The sequence below is a fragment of the Chelonoidis abingdonii genome, chromosome 9 (genome assembly GCF_003597395.2).
Source record: "Chelonoidis abingdonii isolate Lonesome George chromosome 9, CheloAbing_2.0, whole genome shotgun sequence".
NCBI classification, from domain to species: domain Eukaryota; kingdom Metazoa; phylum Chordata; order Testudines; family Testudinidae; genus Chelonoidis; species Chelonoidis abingdonii.
This window is the reverse complement of record NC_133777.1, coordinates 40,216,603-40,233,463: the sequence shown is the minus strand read 5'-3', so window position 1 is coordinate 40,233,463 and position 16,861 is coordinate 40,216,603. Positions and strand designations below refer to the sequence as shown.

Below are 16,861 nucleotides of genomic sequence, written 5' to 3'. Positions count from 1 at the left end.
CTGGTGGTTCTTTCGGCTGGTCTTTGGCAGCTCAGACCTCCCCTCTTCTTGGGTATGCAGCCCCAAGTTCTTATCATAGCCCTGGTATGAGGCTATAGCTCTAAGGCTTCTCCCAAAGGCACCGCCTTCTTCAACCACTCAACTGGTGTCCTTTTCAGCATCCTTCCCCAGGCTCAGTCCGGTACCAGACCAGCAGGGCCCATCTCATCTGGTCTGGCCAGGTTTTATGCTCAGTCCCCCCGGCTCAGCCTGCCCACACTGACCTTCCAACAGCTCTGCTGCTGTTCTATCCAGCCAGCCCCACGGTCTTTTACAACCTCTGCTGGGCTCGGTTCTGCCTGGTGAGCTCTCTGCAGTGACCAAGCCACAGTACTGCTGTTCATCTAGCCAGCCAGACACCTGGTCCTGCCTCATCAAACTCTACGCACTAACTGAAGGCTCTGCACTGCTGCTTGCCTTTTATCTGGCCCTTCTGGCCCCTTATTGGTCACTCCAGCAGCCCCTCTGATTGGCCGGTCTTCTGCAGCAACTCTTGGCTGCCTGGAGGACTTCTCGTTGATCTATTCTGGGGCAGGGTGATGCAGGGCTGAGAGGCCTCCAGCAGGGGCCTCCGGACCTAGTCCACCCTGCCACACACACACATTTTATCAGTATGATACTGATCAGCAAATTGAATTTTCCGATGATATCATATAAAGTAAACTTTGTACAAAGATTATTACAAGAGTGTATCCCTTGTATTCACACCCAACACATTCTGTCACAGAGGTTTATATGCATTTCCCTCTGGGAAGCTGCTTCTCACCTCATGTTCATCTTACACAATAGGCGAGCTTCAAAGATACACCCTCAAAATTACCTCTATTTATAGTAGGGTTTTTTACAAGCTAAAAGCACTTTATAAATCACCTAAGATCCAACCCATCAGTTCATACAAGTTCCTTAACTTGTTCTATACTTTTCCTTATCTCTTGTTTACTACATTCTAAACCAATTGGGTGAAGAGGGACATCCCAGCATGTGCTAGGACATACACACTATTCATGTATCTTGTTTTTGACAGGTTTCCTATTTTCTAATGCCAAAGCTGACTTTGGCATTGCAAAGTATTGAGATACTGACTTAGTTGAACAGAACTGTGGAAAGAGCATAATACATTCAGTTAACATAACTTCCTAGCACAACATCTATGATGTATTTCATTAATACCATGAGCATAATACCTATTAAGGTGATGTATAGTATATCTAACACACTGTGCAGCATCAGTATCATTAGCATCAGCAGCACACTGTGCAGCATCACACTGAGCAGCATCCAGGACAGGCAATCTGTTAGTGAGCTACAGTACTAATTTCATTAACTGCCAGCAGGAGAAGGCTCTTATCCTAGGAGTCCAGGGAAGGGGGCACTAGAGTTAGGTGCAAGATCTGGGAGGTGATTTGAGGGGAGCCTAGCCTGGCTTTCTCTCCCTTCCCTCCATAAGTTGGGAAAACTCCTGTCCTGTTTGGTGTCTACAGGGAGCAGGGGCCATAGGAACTATGTGCTGAGTCTATTGGAATGGTCACAGGGAGCCCAGAACAGCTTTGTTCCACCCCCAGCATGCTACAGCTGCTTACGTTCAGGCATTATTTTGGTATTGTCCCCACATTTTTCTATGGAACATAAGGCACAGTAGTGAAATGGATAGAGTTGGTCAAAACTTTTCCAACAAAAGAGTTTTGTCAAATTTGTGATGTCATACAAGTTGCATAACACTCAGCAGCTATGTCCCTAACATGCTCCCAGAGGCTCCCTAAAAAGATCAGAGCCCCAGAGGTTTGTGGAACTTCTGCTGTTCAAAAAAAGTTATACTTATCTGATAAGGGCACAAAAGCAATACCATGTGACTAAGGTGACCAACCACACAGCTGGATTTGGAATTCTGTATATCACATTCTCACAACAGCGCTCATGGAGACAGTTTACAAGCAGGCTGAGCATTCACTGAATAAAAGATTGCACGCTGATCAGAGACACAGTAAACAGGTAGACAATAATGGACAATACATCATTCCTTGTGAATCTGATCTTTTTAAGGAGTTCCTCTTATCAGCTGGCAGGCAAGAGGCAGACACAAAGGTGCAAAGATCAGTTTGTTTTAAGTTCATTCTCTCCATCCATAGAAAGTGGATTTATCCTACAGATTTATTTCATATGATACCTGTATGTGCTATATGCACTATTGTGGGATTGTTTTTTTCCTACTAATTATGGCATTTTAGTAATTAATCACCTTTGGGCCTAATTTTCCTTTCACATAGATGTAAATCAAAAGTAGCTTGGCTGAAGTCAGAGGAATTTATACCACGTAACATAACAAGAGGATCAGTCCCCTGACTTGTTCCTTACTCACGACACAATAAAAAGTCTGTAATCATTCTGAATTCCCCCTTCCTCTGGGTAAATATTCATGTACAGCTTCTGAAATGGGCTTCTCAGCCTTGAATAATAATTTATTTGAATATAAAATGAGGCTTCCTTCCCTCCCCCTCCTCTGTAATGTTCAGCTGTCAGCATGATGCAGTAACAGCCGTGATTCACAAATGACTTTGACGGCATGCAGAAGCAGCTCCTGCTTGATTTTGGAGTCAAGTACAATGTAGTCCCACAGCCTGCAGGTGTCTCCCCCTGGAGAAGGCTGCATAGCCCTTCAGCATCATGTGTGTTACGCTAGCAGATGTTCACTTGCTCTTCATGCTGCCTCTGAGACAGACCTCCTCTGATTCTTTCAGCACTCTTAGCCACCACACATACAACAATACAGCTACATTTCTGCTGGCTGCAGCTGCTCTTGTAACACACCAAGACGGGATTTCAAATAAAGAGGAAAATGGGAGGATGGCTGCAGCATTTCCTTCACTGTTTCAGCAACAGATTGGAAGAAGCTGAGAGTTTCTGTGACTGGAAAACCACATTCTGAATTGTGACGGGCTTTGAACTTCCCAGCCCCCAGAAAACCCACATTTGATTTCTTTTCTCCGCAGGAGGGGGCGGGTTACCATGAAGACAAACCGAAGATGCAGAGCCCTCCTAGCAGTGAGTCTGAACCTGATGGCTCTCCTCTTCTCAACCACAGCCTTTATCACAACCCACTGGTGTGAAGGGACTCAGAGGGTCCCCAAGCCAAACTGTGGGAAAGACAAGAAGACAAATTGCCTCAACTACAGTGGGAATGAGACGGTCAATGAGACAAACCAGAACGTGGTGCACTATAGCTGGGAGACGGGGGATGACCGCTTTCTCTTCCGGTATTTCCACACTGGGATCTGGTACTCCTGTGAGGAAAATATCGATGCTGCTGGTAAGTGGCAATACTATTTCCTTTCAGCTTGCATTGCTTTAAACTTGATTTAGCAGCTTAACAAATAATTGGAGGAGCTATTTGCAACTGTAAAGTCTCTGCAGATGAAAGCCTGAGAATTTAGCAATTCATTGTTGCAAACAGGACAGGGGGGAAACAACCTGTTCATAGCGAGGAGGAGAATTTGCTTGCTTGTCTGCTAATCAGGCAGTGAGTGTGTGCTGAGAAATCAGCTGAACCTCAGACAAATATGTGCTAGCAAGCCCTGGCCCTACTGCTTGCTTGCTTCCAGAGGCCAGTCCGTGCTTTCCTTTCATGAGTCACGTGCCATATCATACAAAAGACAAGGTCTTGTTAGTAGCTGCAGAGGTTCTAGAGTTCAGTTACCCAACCCCAATCATCCCCTTAAATATCCTGAAAACACTGTCCTGGATTTCAGGGGGAGGGTGAAGCTCATGGTTCCACTCAGCCAATAGCCACGATTGTCTGTTTCTAGTAACACTTATTGTGACATGACCCCCAGGCTATGTCACAAGCTAACCAAAGTCCAGCAAAGGAAATGCTGGTGAAAGCACAGGATTGAGTGACAGGAGATCGTTTCCATTCTCAGCTTGGTCACGGACTCCTTGTGCCGCCTTGGGCAAATCACTTCACCAGGTTGCGTTTCAGTTTCTCTGACTGTAAAATGAGAGTAATGGTATTTTCCAACCTCACCAGTAAAAAAACTCCTGGATGGAAGGTGTTATAGACAAGCAAACAGGGCTGGATGAAGGCACTATAGGCCCAACGCCTATGGCCCTTGCTCCCTAAGCTGTGCAACGATGCCAGAATCTAAGCTTTATTTTTGAAAAATTGTTTTCTAGTCCATGTGGTTGCAAAACAAAGCATGAAAATGTGACCCAGGTGTCTCCAAGGCAGTGATGGCTGCAGTGGGCCTCCAGCAGAGGCAGGAGCAGCAGCCACTGCTGCCAGGGAGGAAGCTGCTTGGCCCCACACCCTCAAGGAAAGCAGGTGTGTTGCTCCCACCACTTCTGGGAGAGATGGAAAGGCCAGCTGCTACTGGTTCAGCATCCTCTGGGGTGGTGACCCAGGGAGCTGAATGTGGGAGTGTGCCTAACCCCAGATCTCCTTAATCTAGCCCAGAGTGCAAAATGATGACAAAGCAAAATGGAAAAGAATTCTCCAGACCTGAAAAGGTGGAATTCCATTCAGAGCTAAAGCAAGGATTCTCTGGGCAGGAGTTAGGGTTTAGGGGCTGTAGTAAAACGGGCTAAATAGTCTATACATTGGAGCTGTCGTGGCTGGGAGCTTGATTACGCCATTAGGTCTGCACTATCCCAAAACACTGGGTTGCTTGCTTACTGGATGGCCAGGACAGGAAGTGTTGCTTTCTGAGGTGGTACTTTAAGAATTAGTCAACCACTACAGCTCATTCAACAGAAGGGTAAACTTGGGCCATCTTGCTCAGGTGAGGGAAAGAATGCGCATGGAATTCCTGATTTGGGATCATCCTCTCAGACCTGCTTGGGGTGGAACGAAGGCAAATGCTGGACCATAAAAATTTATGGAAAAATAAAATGTTACAGGCAAAAAGGGCATTTTTCTCACTGATTTTTGAAAGAAGAGCAGGACCTAGCCAGAGCTGGGTGGCACTCAGACCAGAATCAGGGCCAACCAAGTGCCTCTGAGTTTGTTTCAGGCTATTCCAGTTTTCCTAGCCAGGCTCAGTCCATTACTGTTTATGCCCCAGATTGCCTGGGTACCTCTTCACCATGTGAATTCAGTCCAGCTCATATATTGAGGTAAGTCAGCAAAAGAAGGAAAGCCAGTATCTGCCCTTCATTAGGAGCTGTGCTCAGGAGACAAAGCCATGCTGGCGTAGATAACATTTAGAGCTAAGGCTGCCTCCATGGCAGTCAGGCACCGGCCAGGCCAGTGCAGCCTTGGTCACTAGACTGGCCTGACCGTCTTCAAAGTGCTCAACAATGAGGCAGGCTCACTGTGGTGAGGGCCATGTACACACCTGCTTGTAACTGGCAGCATCTACAGAGAGGGAAGGAGGGGGCACACACATCGTTACTTTGTGCTGCAGGTGTGAAAAACACCATGCAGGGCAATCACAGGCTGTCTGCCTCTGAGTGCATTACCCAGAGCATAGTCCCTGGCTCCCCACCACATCCCCAGCATTCCTTGCCACCTTCCCATGCTCCAAATAACCAGAGCCCTGTCTAGAACATACTCCACATAGCCACAGGGCTAACTAACTACACAGCACAACTTAGGTAGTGCATTGCAGCGCCTCACTTTTAGGGGCCCAGACTTCCTACACAGTGCATAGGGAGAGCTAGGCACCTAGGAAAAGGACTCGCAGAAGCCAGAATGCTGAGCAGAGGGCCGTGTAAGCTAGTCAATAGCAGATACCAAGCAGAATGAGGTGGCCTAAGCTGTGCCATTCACAAGTGCTGGCTGGAGGCTGGCTCCTCTCTTCATTTGTGATTCTCAGCCGTGAACCCTCCCTCAGGTTAGGTGCCTAAGGCACTTGTTGCAAGAACGGCAGCAGCTGATGCCAAATTCCGCAAAAATAAGCGTGAGGGAAAGCTGTTCCCCTTATAACACTTAGCCTAGTCATTTGAACGTGGGTCTCTCACTTCTCCGGTGAGTCCCTGAACCTTTGAAGTAAAAGAGTCATCCTTACTCCTTTGCTCTCAAAACCAGTGTATATTTAATTATTTCATACCCAGTGGAACAGCTTCAACTGGAGAGATGGACAAATGCCCACACCAGACTGTCCTATAAACCAGGGCTAAGGCATTCGTGTAAGGGCTAAGAAACCCAAGTTCAAACACCTTCTTCATACCCTGCAGAAGGGGGAATTGCTAGATGTCCAATGCTCTGTAACCAAAGGGCCAGAACTAGTAAGGAAGGATGCTTCGGTGTATTCACACACTCCATATAGCCACAAACCTGTTGATAGCACACTCGATACAACCATAGCACTGTTAATAACATAGTCTGTATAGCTGAGAACCACAAGGTTGTCAATAGCAAACGGTATAACCACAGGGTGGTCAATAACACACTGTATAGCCTGTATCTCTGTCAATAAGACATTCCATATAGCCACCATAGAGTCAATAGCACACTCAGTAAAGTCACAGCACTATGAATTCAATATTCCTTACAGCCCCAGTGCAGTCAATAGTACAGATCATATAGCCATAGCATGGGCAATACACGGATTGTCACTTCCATCTCCTACACATACCAACCAGCATCACCATGACACTTGTGCTGCTACAGCAAATTAAACTCTGGTGCGTGTTTAATTTTCTAGTTTTGTTTCAACAGGGTCTGTTCCCTTAGTGGGTTTAGGCTGGGCTGGGTTGGAGGCTCCTGTGCTACCCTCATATATGTCATGGCCATTCCTTTCCTGGCTTGCCCTGGAGATTTGATCTCTTCCTTGAGGTTGGGAACCAATTGTGGTGGTGTGTAAAGAGCCACAGGGGAGGGCATCTCATTCTGCAAGATGGTAGCAGTGTAAATTGGGGTTAATTTTGTCAACCTGCGAAGATGCCAGTTAGATTTTAAAGCTGAAATCTGACAACTCAGACTTGCCAAGCTGAAGGTGATGTAGCCAATATTGGAATGGAATTTAAAGATAAACACTTTTTACTGAGTCCAGGGAGCGTTAGCTTACTAATTCTAAAGGGAAGCGTTTTTCAGGTCTACTTCTAGCTCAGCCAGTATTTCTCAGATCAGCACATTTGGTATCCTTAACCAAGCCACAGTTTATTAATTCACTCGGAACCACATCCATATGCCATAAACAGTTCTTCAATCAGCTGCAGACACAATCCATTTTTTAGGTCTGTACTGAACACAAAAATACAGTCTTGGAAATGATTGTCATAGGCTAGGGTCAAGGGTCAGCAGTTATGCCGAGGAACAAAGCAAACTACCAAGATTTCTTATTACATATGAGATCATCAATAATCACTTTGTCAGTATTTTTAATACATTTTTTACACTAGGTGATCCCTCACCAATGTGCACGGATGTCTTAAGGCACTTGTATGAATATGGTCCCTTGCTATTTGAGTGGTATGGAATAAAAGGGACAAGTTTAAAATATCAAAAGCAATTGATAATTATTGTATTAAATCTCTCTTAGGCCAATTTGCTGGACATACAAAGTAGAGCATGCTAAGAGCATTAGTCAATTAAAAATCCAGAATATGGTTACTTGAGGTCTCTCTAAAGAGTGCAGACTCAATAAGCTAACCTTCAGTTATTTGTATTACGGAATAGAAGGAGAAATACAATCTTTGAAATTTAATCTCACCACTTCTTACCCTGTTAAGCATGAAATAGGGGAGAATCCTTTCCTCATGGCTGATCCAAACATCATTCTCCTGTCTGGATTTTGCATCTTATTTGTGAGTTCAGTCACCCCTGCTCCATCCTGTGATTCTCGCCCAGAGGAGAGGCTGTCTGCAGGGGTTCAGCAACTCTAGGATCCCACAAGCTGATCCAAGTTGAGATACTGTTTCACGGTCCACTGGAGGAAGGCAATCCCCTTATTTTGTACTGGACACTGGCCAGCTGGGTATTCAGATTTCAGGTCTCTTGATTTCTCTGTGACTTCCATTGGTATTCAGTAGTTGGTATATAACACATTCTTTCAGTCCTTTTCTTATTGGAGGATTTTTATATTGGATTCATTTCAAGGACTGTATGTCAATATTAGCCTGGACTATTAATTGGAATTCCCCCAGTTATAACCTCAGTGGGTGCTTAGACCATTCCTTGCCCCTTCTTGTGCCATACAATCCCTGGCACTTCTAGAGTGCAACTGTTTACGAAGAAAACAAACAACATCCTTTATAATTCCTCTAACCCTAGTGGGCAGAGTCTTTACATTCTTTTCACTTCACATCTTCCAGGGTTTATCGTGGGATTGGAGACTTTAAACTGTCACAATAAGACAGGTTAGTCACAGAGAGATATATGTCTGAGTCATAAGGCAAACAAATGTATAACTTGAGGTGAAGGCAATGTGAGTTGGATTTCTTGCAGAAACAGGTAGTTTGCTCCAGTTGACCTTCAGTTTTCTGGGTCTCATAACTAGTTATTTCTAGAGGGCTTAAACTATGTTTCTACACTCATCACTGGTTCATAATACCTTGTAGCTAGCCAGTAAGATGGGAATTATGTCCTCATGCAAATCGCAGGAGATTCCCTTTAACAGTAACTTGAAGACTTTGTTAATCATTGGAGCTTTCCTTTCCTGGTAATTGTGTATCTTACTTTAGCTTAATTAATGCTCCCCAGATAAGATATCTCATCTGTTGGGACAGGCCTATTGACTCTCATTGTCTTTAGCTTAGAGTATCATAGAATATCAGGGTTGGAAGGGACCTCAGGAGATCATCTAGTCCAACCCCCTGCTCAAAGCAGGACCAATCCCCAGACTTTTTTTTTTTTATGCCAGTTCCCTAAATGGCCCCCTTAAGGAATGAACTCCACAACCCTGGGTTTAGCAGGCCAATGCTCAAACCACTGAGCATCCCTCCCCTCATGTAAAAAAAACAACTTTTAATAGGACCAATCCCCAGACAGATTCTTACCCCAGTTCCCTAAAAGGCCCTCTTGAGGATTGAGCTCACAACCCTGGGTTTCGTAGACCAATATCCAAACCACTGAGCTATCCCTCTTCCTGCTTGAAGAGGAAGATAAAGGTTTGTGCAAAGTATTCCAATTCCCTTTATCCATTTTTTGTGGTGGATTTGTCTGGCCCTGTTCTCACAGAATTTGTCTTCCATTATAAAATATTCTGTTAATAGTTTTTTTTCCCCCCATCAATCTACAGTATGAATCAATGCCTGGGTCCACAAACTAAAGAATGGTTATTTTGTTTTGTTTTTTTTGCTATATAGAGTAAGAATAGGAGTAGCTTCCTCATTTCCAACTTGAAGACAAGGGAGTTGGCCTCTTAAAAAGATTCAAGTCCTGTTTGAGCCCCATCTCTGGTATATTTTAAATTTTCTTTCAGGGTGGTTTTCCAAAAATTTATTACACATGATATGGGAATGCTGGATTGTTTGAAAGAGGGCCTGGCTGTTTTGCATTTCATACTAGTATCTTTCATATAAGGCTGGAGAAACATTCTGTAAAGTAAATAGTACTCAACTTGCATTATTTGGTTAGTAGCATAAGTGTGATTGGTGGTGATCTTAGTTAACAGATAATTAAATGGGCTGAGTGAGAACTACAGCTGTTTAACATATACCTTGAAAATATGTTAATAGCTATATACACCTTACAACGGTGTGGGATGCAACAGGAAATCATACATCTTTCTGGGGGGGAAGAAGAGAGACTATTTAGGTTCTGGGGGAATATCCCTGTCCCCCTCATTGCTCCTGTTCACATGCTATTGTGATTTTTGGAAACAATTAAGCTCAGGGCTGGCAAAGAGGGGGAAGGGAGGACAATTGTACCAGGGCCCTGAGCTTAGGGAGCCCTCAAAACATCTATAACTGGGAAGATGTGGGTCATGTTTACTAGGGCCCCACACCTTCCCATTTCCCTCAATGAGACTGCCTAAGCTCTTAATTTCAAACTGGACTTTGAGAATTCAGATATCTTCGATGAAAGTTTTTTTAACACTCCTGCTTAAACAAAACCTCTGGTGCAATCTTAACATTGGTAAAGCTATAACTCAACCATAATTAGCATGACAGTTCTCTCCTTTATCTTGTTATAAGATGACATGAAGAGATCTTGGGTAACATGGCTCAGATCCAAATTTGTACCCTACCACTGTCATTCACTACAGGGCCCTGGAAAATCTCCTCCATGATGGGAAATCCTCTGTCGTACTAGCAGCTCTCTCTGAAATATTGTGTAGTCTGTCTTCTGTGGAGAAACCCTCTCATTGTGTCAGCTGCACTCCTTGACGTGTCATCATATGCCATCTTAGGTGGAGTGCTGGCAATGGTATGGAGACAGCAACCTATTGCCATTGTGTAGTGCAGGAACTTTTTTGATTTAAAAAGAAGCGGAAAACAGTTTGAAACTTTTAGTGAACTGTAGCATGAACAAACGCATCCCACAGACTTGCAAACACTGATTTCTGGTCTCTTGCTGCTTTATTCATTAAGGGGAGCCAAAGGAAACGTGAAACTGCCTGGTTTGATTTTCTTCAAATGGTGTTTTTCACTCAGAGTGGTCCTGAGGGGCCCTAATTGCTGGGCTAAGAGTTAGGAGGGAAGGCTGCTGCCTCTTCTTCCTCACAGAAACAGCGTAGGCACCTAATTCCAGGAGAGAATTTGCAGCTGAGAATACGGAGCAGAGGCAGGTACCTCACTGCAGCTTGGATTTAGACACTTAGCTCCAAGATAGCAAACCCATGTGGCTTGGAGTCTCCCATTGACTCTCTCATGTGAGCAGTTGCATAGCAGGCTGGCTTTTGTGAATCCCAGTCTAAAGTGCTCTCGCCCTTTTCATTGTATAGGGCTTTGTGAACGCTGGTGCTTTTCTAAGCACCTGAAATTTAGGTGGGGCAATGCTCAGCATCACCACACCTAAGTTTCTTTGTAAGTCTGATCTTTGTAAATCAGTGCCAGTAAAGTTGGTAGATATTACTCTACTAATCTTTGTGTTAAAGAATTTTGATGACAGATCAGTTAAACAGAGTGATCTAGTTTGCCTGGGTTTCTTTGACCAGTGCATGTTTAATACAGCCCACAGCATGTGGGGCTGGCTTTAGCTTTTTTGCCGCCCCAAGCATGGCAGGGAGGCTGCCTTTGGTGGCATGCCTGCGGGAGGTCTGCCAGTCCCGCGGATTCAGCGTACCCGCCACCAAATTGCCGCCGAATCTGCGGGACCGGCGGACCTCCCACAGGCAAGCCACTGAAGGCTGCCTGACTGCCGCCCTCACAGGGACCGGCAGGGCGCCCCCCCGTGGCTTGCCACCCCAGGCATACGCTTGGAGCGCTAGTGCCTGGAGCCACCACTGACAGCATGTCATGTACCTAGCAACAAGGAATGTCATCATCCAGACAAATCCCACTGGGAGGTAGCCTCCTTGCACATTGAGAGCCTTAGAGATTGAACAAAGAGTGTAGGCCATGCTTACAGGATGGGGGACTCCATCCAGGAAAGCAGGGGTCATGGTGGAAACTGGCTGAACATGAGTTTCCAGGTCAATGCTGTAGCTAAGAGGTTCCTAGAGGTGCAGATAGGCACCTTTGAAAATCCCACTAGATCCCTATCTGCATCTTTAAGCAACCAAATACCTTTAAAAATTGGGCTGTGTGTTAGCATGGAAATAGTAGTAGAGTCAAACCTCTATAGGTGGACTAGCCAGTAGAGGGCGACACAGACCTACACTATGTTAGCATCAGTGGGCAGTAATCAATCTAGTCTAGATGCGATAATCGACCCCCAAGCACTCTCCCATCGACTCCACCTGTGCCTCCCATGGAGGTGGAGTACAGGAGTCGATAGGGGAGCCGCAGCAGTCAACTCGGCGCAGCAAAGACACCGCGGTGAGTAGACCTAAGTACGTCAACTTCAGCTACATTATTCACGTGGCTGAAGCTGCATAACTTAGATCGATCCCCCTCCTCCAGTGTAGACCAGGCCTTAGAGCTTAGGAGGCAGAAGGGTTGCGATGTTTTTAGCTTTGTTGATTAGAATCCTGGGTTCTATTGTCAGCTCAGCCTGAAATGACCTTGTGCAAGCTTAGTTATCAGTGAAATGGGTGAATGATAGTTACCCTGCCACACGCACAAGGTATGAGACCTCGGGTCAGATTTAGGGTTGTGAATGCCACTGAAATACTGTCAGTAGAAGATCTGGGACTGGAACTCATAGTTCGTAATTGAGGGCACTCTCCCCTACTCTACAGGATACTGCATAAAAAGTCTCTCTCTCTCAATGAATACAATTCTTCACATCACCACAAGACATTCTTCAGACAGAGCAAAAATTACAGTGCATTGGTCTGAGTTAGCAATACTACCTTAGTGCAGTCTGCCTCTATCTCAGGAAGAATGGCGCCACCAATGGGAGCTCTGGCCAGTGTGCAGTAGGGAATGAGATGGGCTTGGCCAAGAGTGGGTTAGGATAAGGGGGAAGATCTCCAGAACAGGCCATCCCTTTACAGACGCAGTGGTGGTGGATCTGAGAATGGGGAAATTACATGGCTGGAGAAACTGACTTTGTCATCCTGGTGGGCCCCAGCTCCTCAGTTGCCCCTAAAAGGAGAGGTCTTGAACAGCCACCTCCAGAATCACTGTCAGGAGTGAAATTAATGCTGTGGGGGACCTGGCCAGGACATAGGACCTCAAAGCAATGTGGAGGGGCCTTGGCAACAGCCGACTGCCCAGGGACCCTCACCTAGACTGTCCTAGCAGGATCAGGCCATCCTGGACATAGGGAGTGGGCATGATCCCACTGTGGCACTGCTAGGATAGTAAGCCTGACCTACTGTCATACCCCTCAGTCACAGTAAGAGGCACACGCCCAGGCCCTGGGGTCTGGTTACAGTTACATTCAGTGTCTGGGGTCCCTCCGTCATAAGAATGCCATGGGTGCTCTCACAGTTCTAGTCCCCATCTCAGAGGGGCACATATGTCAGGCAAGCATGGTGCTGGTTCTGCACAGTCCTGGATGCACTCAGGCGCTCCCTGGGTCTACCTTCCCTCTTCCTGCTTCAGGCATAGGCAAAGATACAAGGCTGGCATATTGCATGGGACTCCACAATACATGAGTCTATTAGACATCTATAACTAGGAACTGTACTAGATGGGCTTCTGAGGAAGTGAGAGTTTTGGGCACATTTGAATTAGTCATGATCTGAGATCAGTTTGTGGAGGAGTTTGCTCAACAAAACGCTGTGTGAAAGATGCTTACAACAGGAGGGTTTCACTGTAGAAAAGGCAGTTGCCATGGCACAACTATCTGAGTCAACACCGGCAGAATCTAGCATTCTCTGCTATGCTGGCCGACAGGAGCATATAAAGCGCAGCTTCCTTGCACAGCTACCCACCATTTCAGCCAAAAAGATGCTTCAGCTTAAGCATAAAATATGGATTTTATCTTTGTAAAATCTGTTGTGGTTGTGAACTGTCTACACACATTCACAAAATAAACATAAGTCAAGGAAATCTAAAGCTCTGTACCGTAAGGAAGTAGGACGCTGCTGGAGTTGGCAGAAAAAAAAAAAAATCATAAAAAAATTGGCCACAGAAATTCTGAGTTAAAGCAACCCTCAGTGGGACAGAGTATGAGCTGTCTCAAAAGATAACAACTGTGTTACTAAATCAGAAGTAAAAAAACCTGCAACTGTTTACTAATGGACAGAAGCTAAAAATGGCAGCTGGTATCAGGAGTGAACACAATTTTATTAGCCAGACCTTTCTTAAACTATTTTGAAATAGTAGGGTTGGTTTGGAATATTCCATCAGAATGATTTTTCCAATGAAAAGGACAGTTTCTGAGAAATGCAGTTTTCTGTTGCGGAAAAATCAGAATGAAATATTTCATTTTGGGCCAATTCGATCCAGACTGGAATGGTTTGTTTTTGAAATGACCCAGACTGATTCAGCTAGAATCAGTTAAAAAAATTGAGCTTCATTATCCTACTGTGGCATATTGTCTCATGGGTAAGGTGACCAGACAGTAAGTGTGAAAAATTGGGACTGAGGGTGGGGTGGGGTAATAGGTGCCTGTTTAAGAAAAAGCCCTGACTATCGGGACTGTCCCTATGAAATCAGGACACCTAGTCACCCTGCTTATGGGTTGTGTATTTCCAGCCCCCATTATCTCTTATGGGCTAGGCTCCAGAAGGTCTGATCTGATAAGGCAATGCACTGATTTCACTGTGACCAAGCTGAGTGGTGCATAATGGGGGTATGCTCCCCATACTAGCCCAGCAAGTGCTGAGTTAGGCCAGATGGGCCCAATCAGCTGATCAGGCTTCAAACAGGAGAGATTTAGGTTGGAGGGAGCTAATTAAGGACAGGCTCACATATGCTGGAACAGGCAGGGCTGGTATAAACCCAAGTAGCAGAGCAGCTGCCTAGGAAAGGCTGCAGTCACTCCCTGAGTGGAGGGAGTTGGAGGCTACCAAAACCGGGGGGCAAGCCAGACATGTAAGAAGCAGCCCAGGGAAACAGCAGGAAGAGGTAGGATTACACAGGGACTGTGGCTGCTTGTTATAGGGTCCCTGAGCTGGAACCCATTATAAATAGGGGGCCTGAGTTCCCCTACCAGCCACTAGGGAGTGGCCAGGGTATTGGAGGTGCCAGCCAGACAGCAGGTCTGAAAAGACTGAATTCCTTGGAAGGGTAGGACTTTAGTGACCTAGCTGGAGGGCCAAGCCACAGAAGAAGATGCAGACCCAGGAGCGAGCAGAGCAGCAGAGCGAGACAAGATAGGCGTGGGGAAAAAAGACAACACTGGAGGGGGAGCACAAGCTGGCAGAGCTAATACTAAGGACGGCCAGCAGGAGGTGCTACTCACAGTGAGTGGCCCCTGTGACAGGCCATATATGAGCTTGGGTGTATTGTGGAGCTGTAGTCCAGTATGGGGCCTGGCCCTTAGGGCAGAATGGTAATATCAGGCTCTCCCATAAGGAAATGCAGTTTAATGTTGAAATAACTCCATATGAAGCATTTTGGGTTATTCTGACAAACTGAAATGAGACATTTTATCTCAGGAGTGTAAAATTGTTTTGTTGTTTGGATCAAAAATATCTAAAGGAAATGTTTCAGCATTCCCCAATCAAACTTTCATTCTACAGAAAACTTCAAAATATTGCAATGTCAGAATTTCCTGCAGGATGGAAATTCTGCATTCACTCAGCTCTATTACCTAGAAACAGTTGTTTTGTATATGCTCAGACAATACCAAGTTATTGTATGAGCTATCTCAAAGCCCAGTTTAACTGGTAAATGTACAAGGTGGGATTTTTCTGAAGCATTCAGTGTTGGTCTAATTCTGTTCCCATTGAAATTAATGGGAATTTTATCATTGACTTCAATGGGATCAGCGTTAGGCCAACACTGAGTGTTTCTGCAAATCCCACCCACAGTCCATGGGATGACGCATATACTATTGAAGGGAGTGCTGAAGCCCTGTTGGGTCAAGGAACCAGCTTTGAATTACATAGCTTCTCCAGTGAGGGGAGGCAAATTAATAGTACATTCTAGAGAATGGTTGGAGAGACTTATTTGGGAACATGATTCTTTAATCAGCCTGTGACAATATCTGTTGGCTTTGTCTAAATGCTGTGATAAAGTGGCAACAAAGATTGACTTCCTCTATACGCTGTGTGATAGCTGCTGTGAATCAGGAACTGCACGAGATCCTGTACCTACAACTGATATTTTCCAGGTTGTGCAGGAGCTCAAAGATTTACTGTAAATATGACACTGGTGTGCATGATCCCCTGAATCCAGAAGTCTGGCAACCTTTACTATGCCTTTCTCAGAGTCTCTAAAATTTCTTTTAGGCTTTCCCGTGCTCCTGAGGTTTCTCAGCAGGCCAAGATTCAACAGTTTATAAGACATTTGGTATGTAGATAAGTACACAATGTCGAGAGAGATGAAAAAGGCAACAATATCTAACCTAATATTAGTGATGGGAGACTGTAACTACCCACACACATACACTTATTAGATGGCTCAACAGGACAAGGTTTCCTGACAACACTTCGTGCTCTAGAGCTAGCTGTTCGAAGAAGCAATTACATGAAGAGGAGAGGTTATTACTTCAGGCTAATTTTAAAAAAGTGACAAACCTAACAATGACCACAATACAATTAGGTTAAACATCCACAAGGCAGGTAGGATACCAAAAAGTGACAGATTTGTTTAGAAAAAGATTTCAATAAAATGATAAGGGTAGATGCTAAGGCCCTAAAGCTAAAAGTAAAGGAAAGAAAATCCCTAGAGACAGCTTGGATGCTACTAAGAAAAACCTATAATAGACTCAGAGTACGTACACACACACTCTCTCTCTCTCTGAACAGAGAGGGAACCAGGAAAGCAAGGAGTAAACCATGTTGTTTACATCCATGCTTCTCAAAGCCTGTCTGTTGCTTGTTCGAGGAAAGCTCCTGGTGGTCTGGGCCAGTTTGTTTACCTGCCGTGTCTGCAGGTTTGGCCAATTGCGGCTCCCACTGGCTGGAGTTTGCCGCTCCAGCCCAATGGGGGCTGCAGGAAGGGCGGCCAGCATGTCCCTTGGCCTGCATCGCTTCCCGCAGCCCCCATTGGCCTGGAGCGGTGAACTGCAGCCAGTGGGAGCCACGATCAGTCGAACCTGCGGATACGGCAGGTAAACAAACTGGCCCAGACCGCCAGGGGCTCTCTCTGAACAAGCGGTGGACTGGCTTTGAGAAGCACTGGTCTACACGAAAGGTTCAAGAAGTTATTTGAGCCAAACCAAAATCTTTGAAAACGTGGAAATCTGAGCCTCTGAAGCCAACAAACAGGATGATAAATTACA

General features: G+C 45.4%; 1 protein-coding gene across 5 annotated transcripts in view; it reads left to right on the top strand.

Annotated features, from left to right (window-relative positions):
* Nucleotides 1–2,556: 2,556 nt before the first annotated feature.
* GSG1L (GSG1 like) overlaps nucleotides 2,557–16,861 on the top strand; it is a 127,897-nt gene continuing 113,592 nt past the window's right edge. For 3 of the 5 annotated variants that reach the window (XM_032794673.1, XM_032794672.1, XM_032794671.2), the window contains exon 1: nucleotides 2,577–3,343. In XM_032794673.1, coding sequence (XP_032650564.1) covers nucleotides 3,043–3,343 — 301 coding nt within the window. In that variant the 5' untranslated portion in view covers nucleotides 2,577–3,042. Of the gene's footprint in view, nucleotides 3,344–16,861 lie in introns of all 5 variants that reach the window. The other 2 variants (XM_032794675.1, XM_032794674.2) reach the window with 2 other exon arrangements.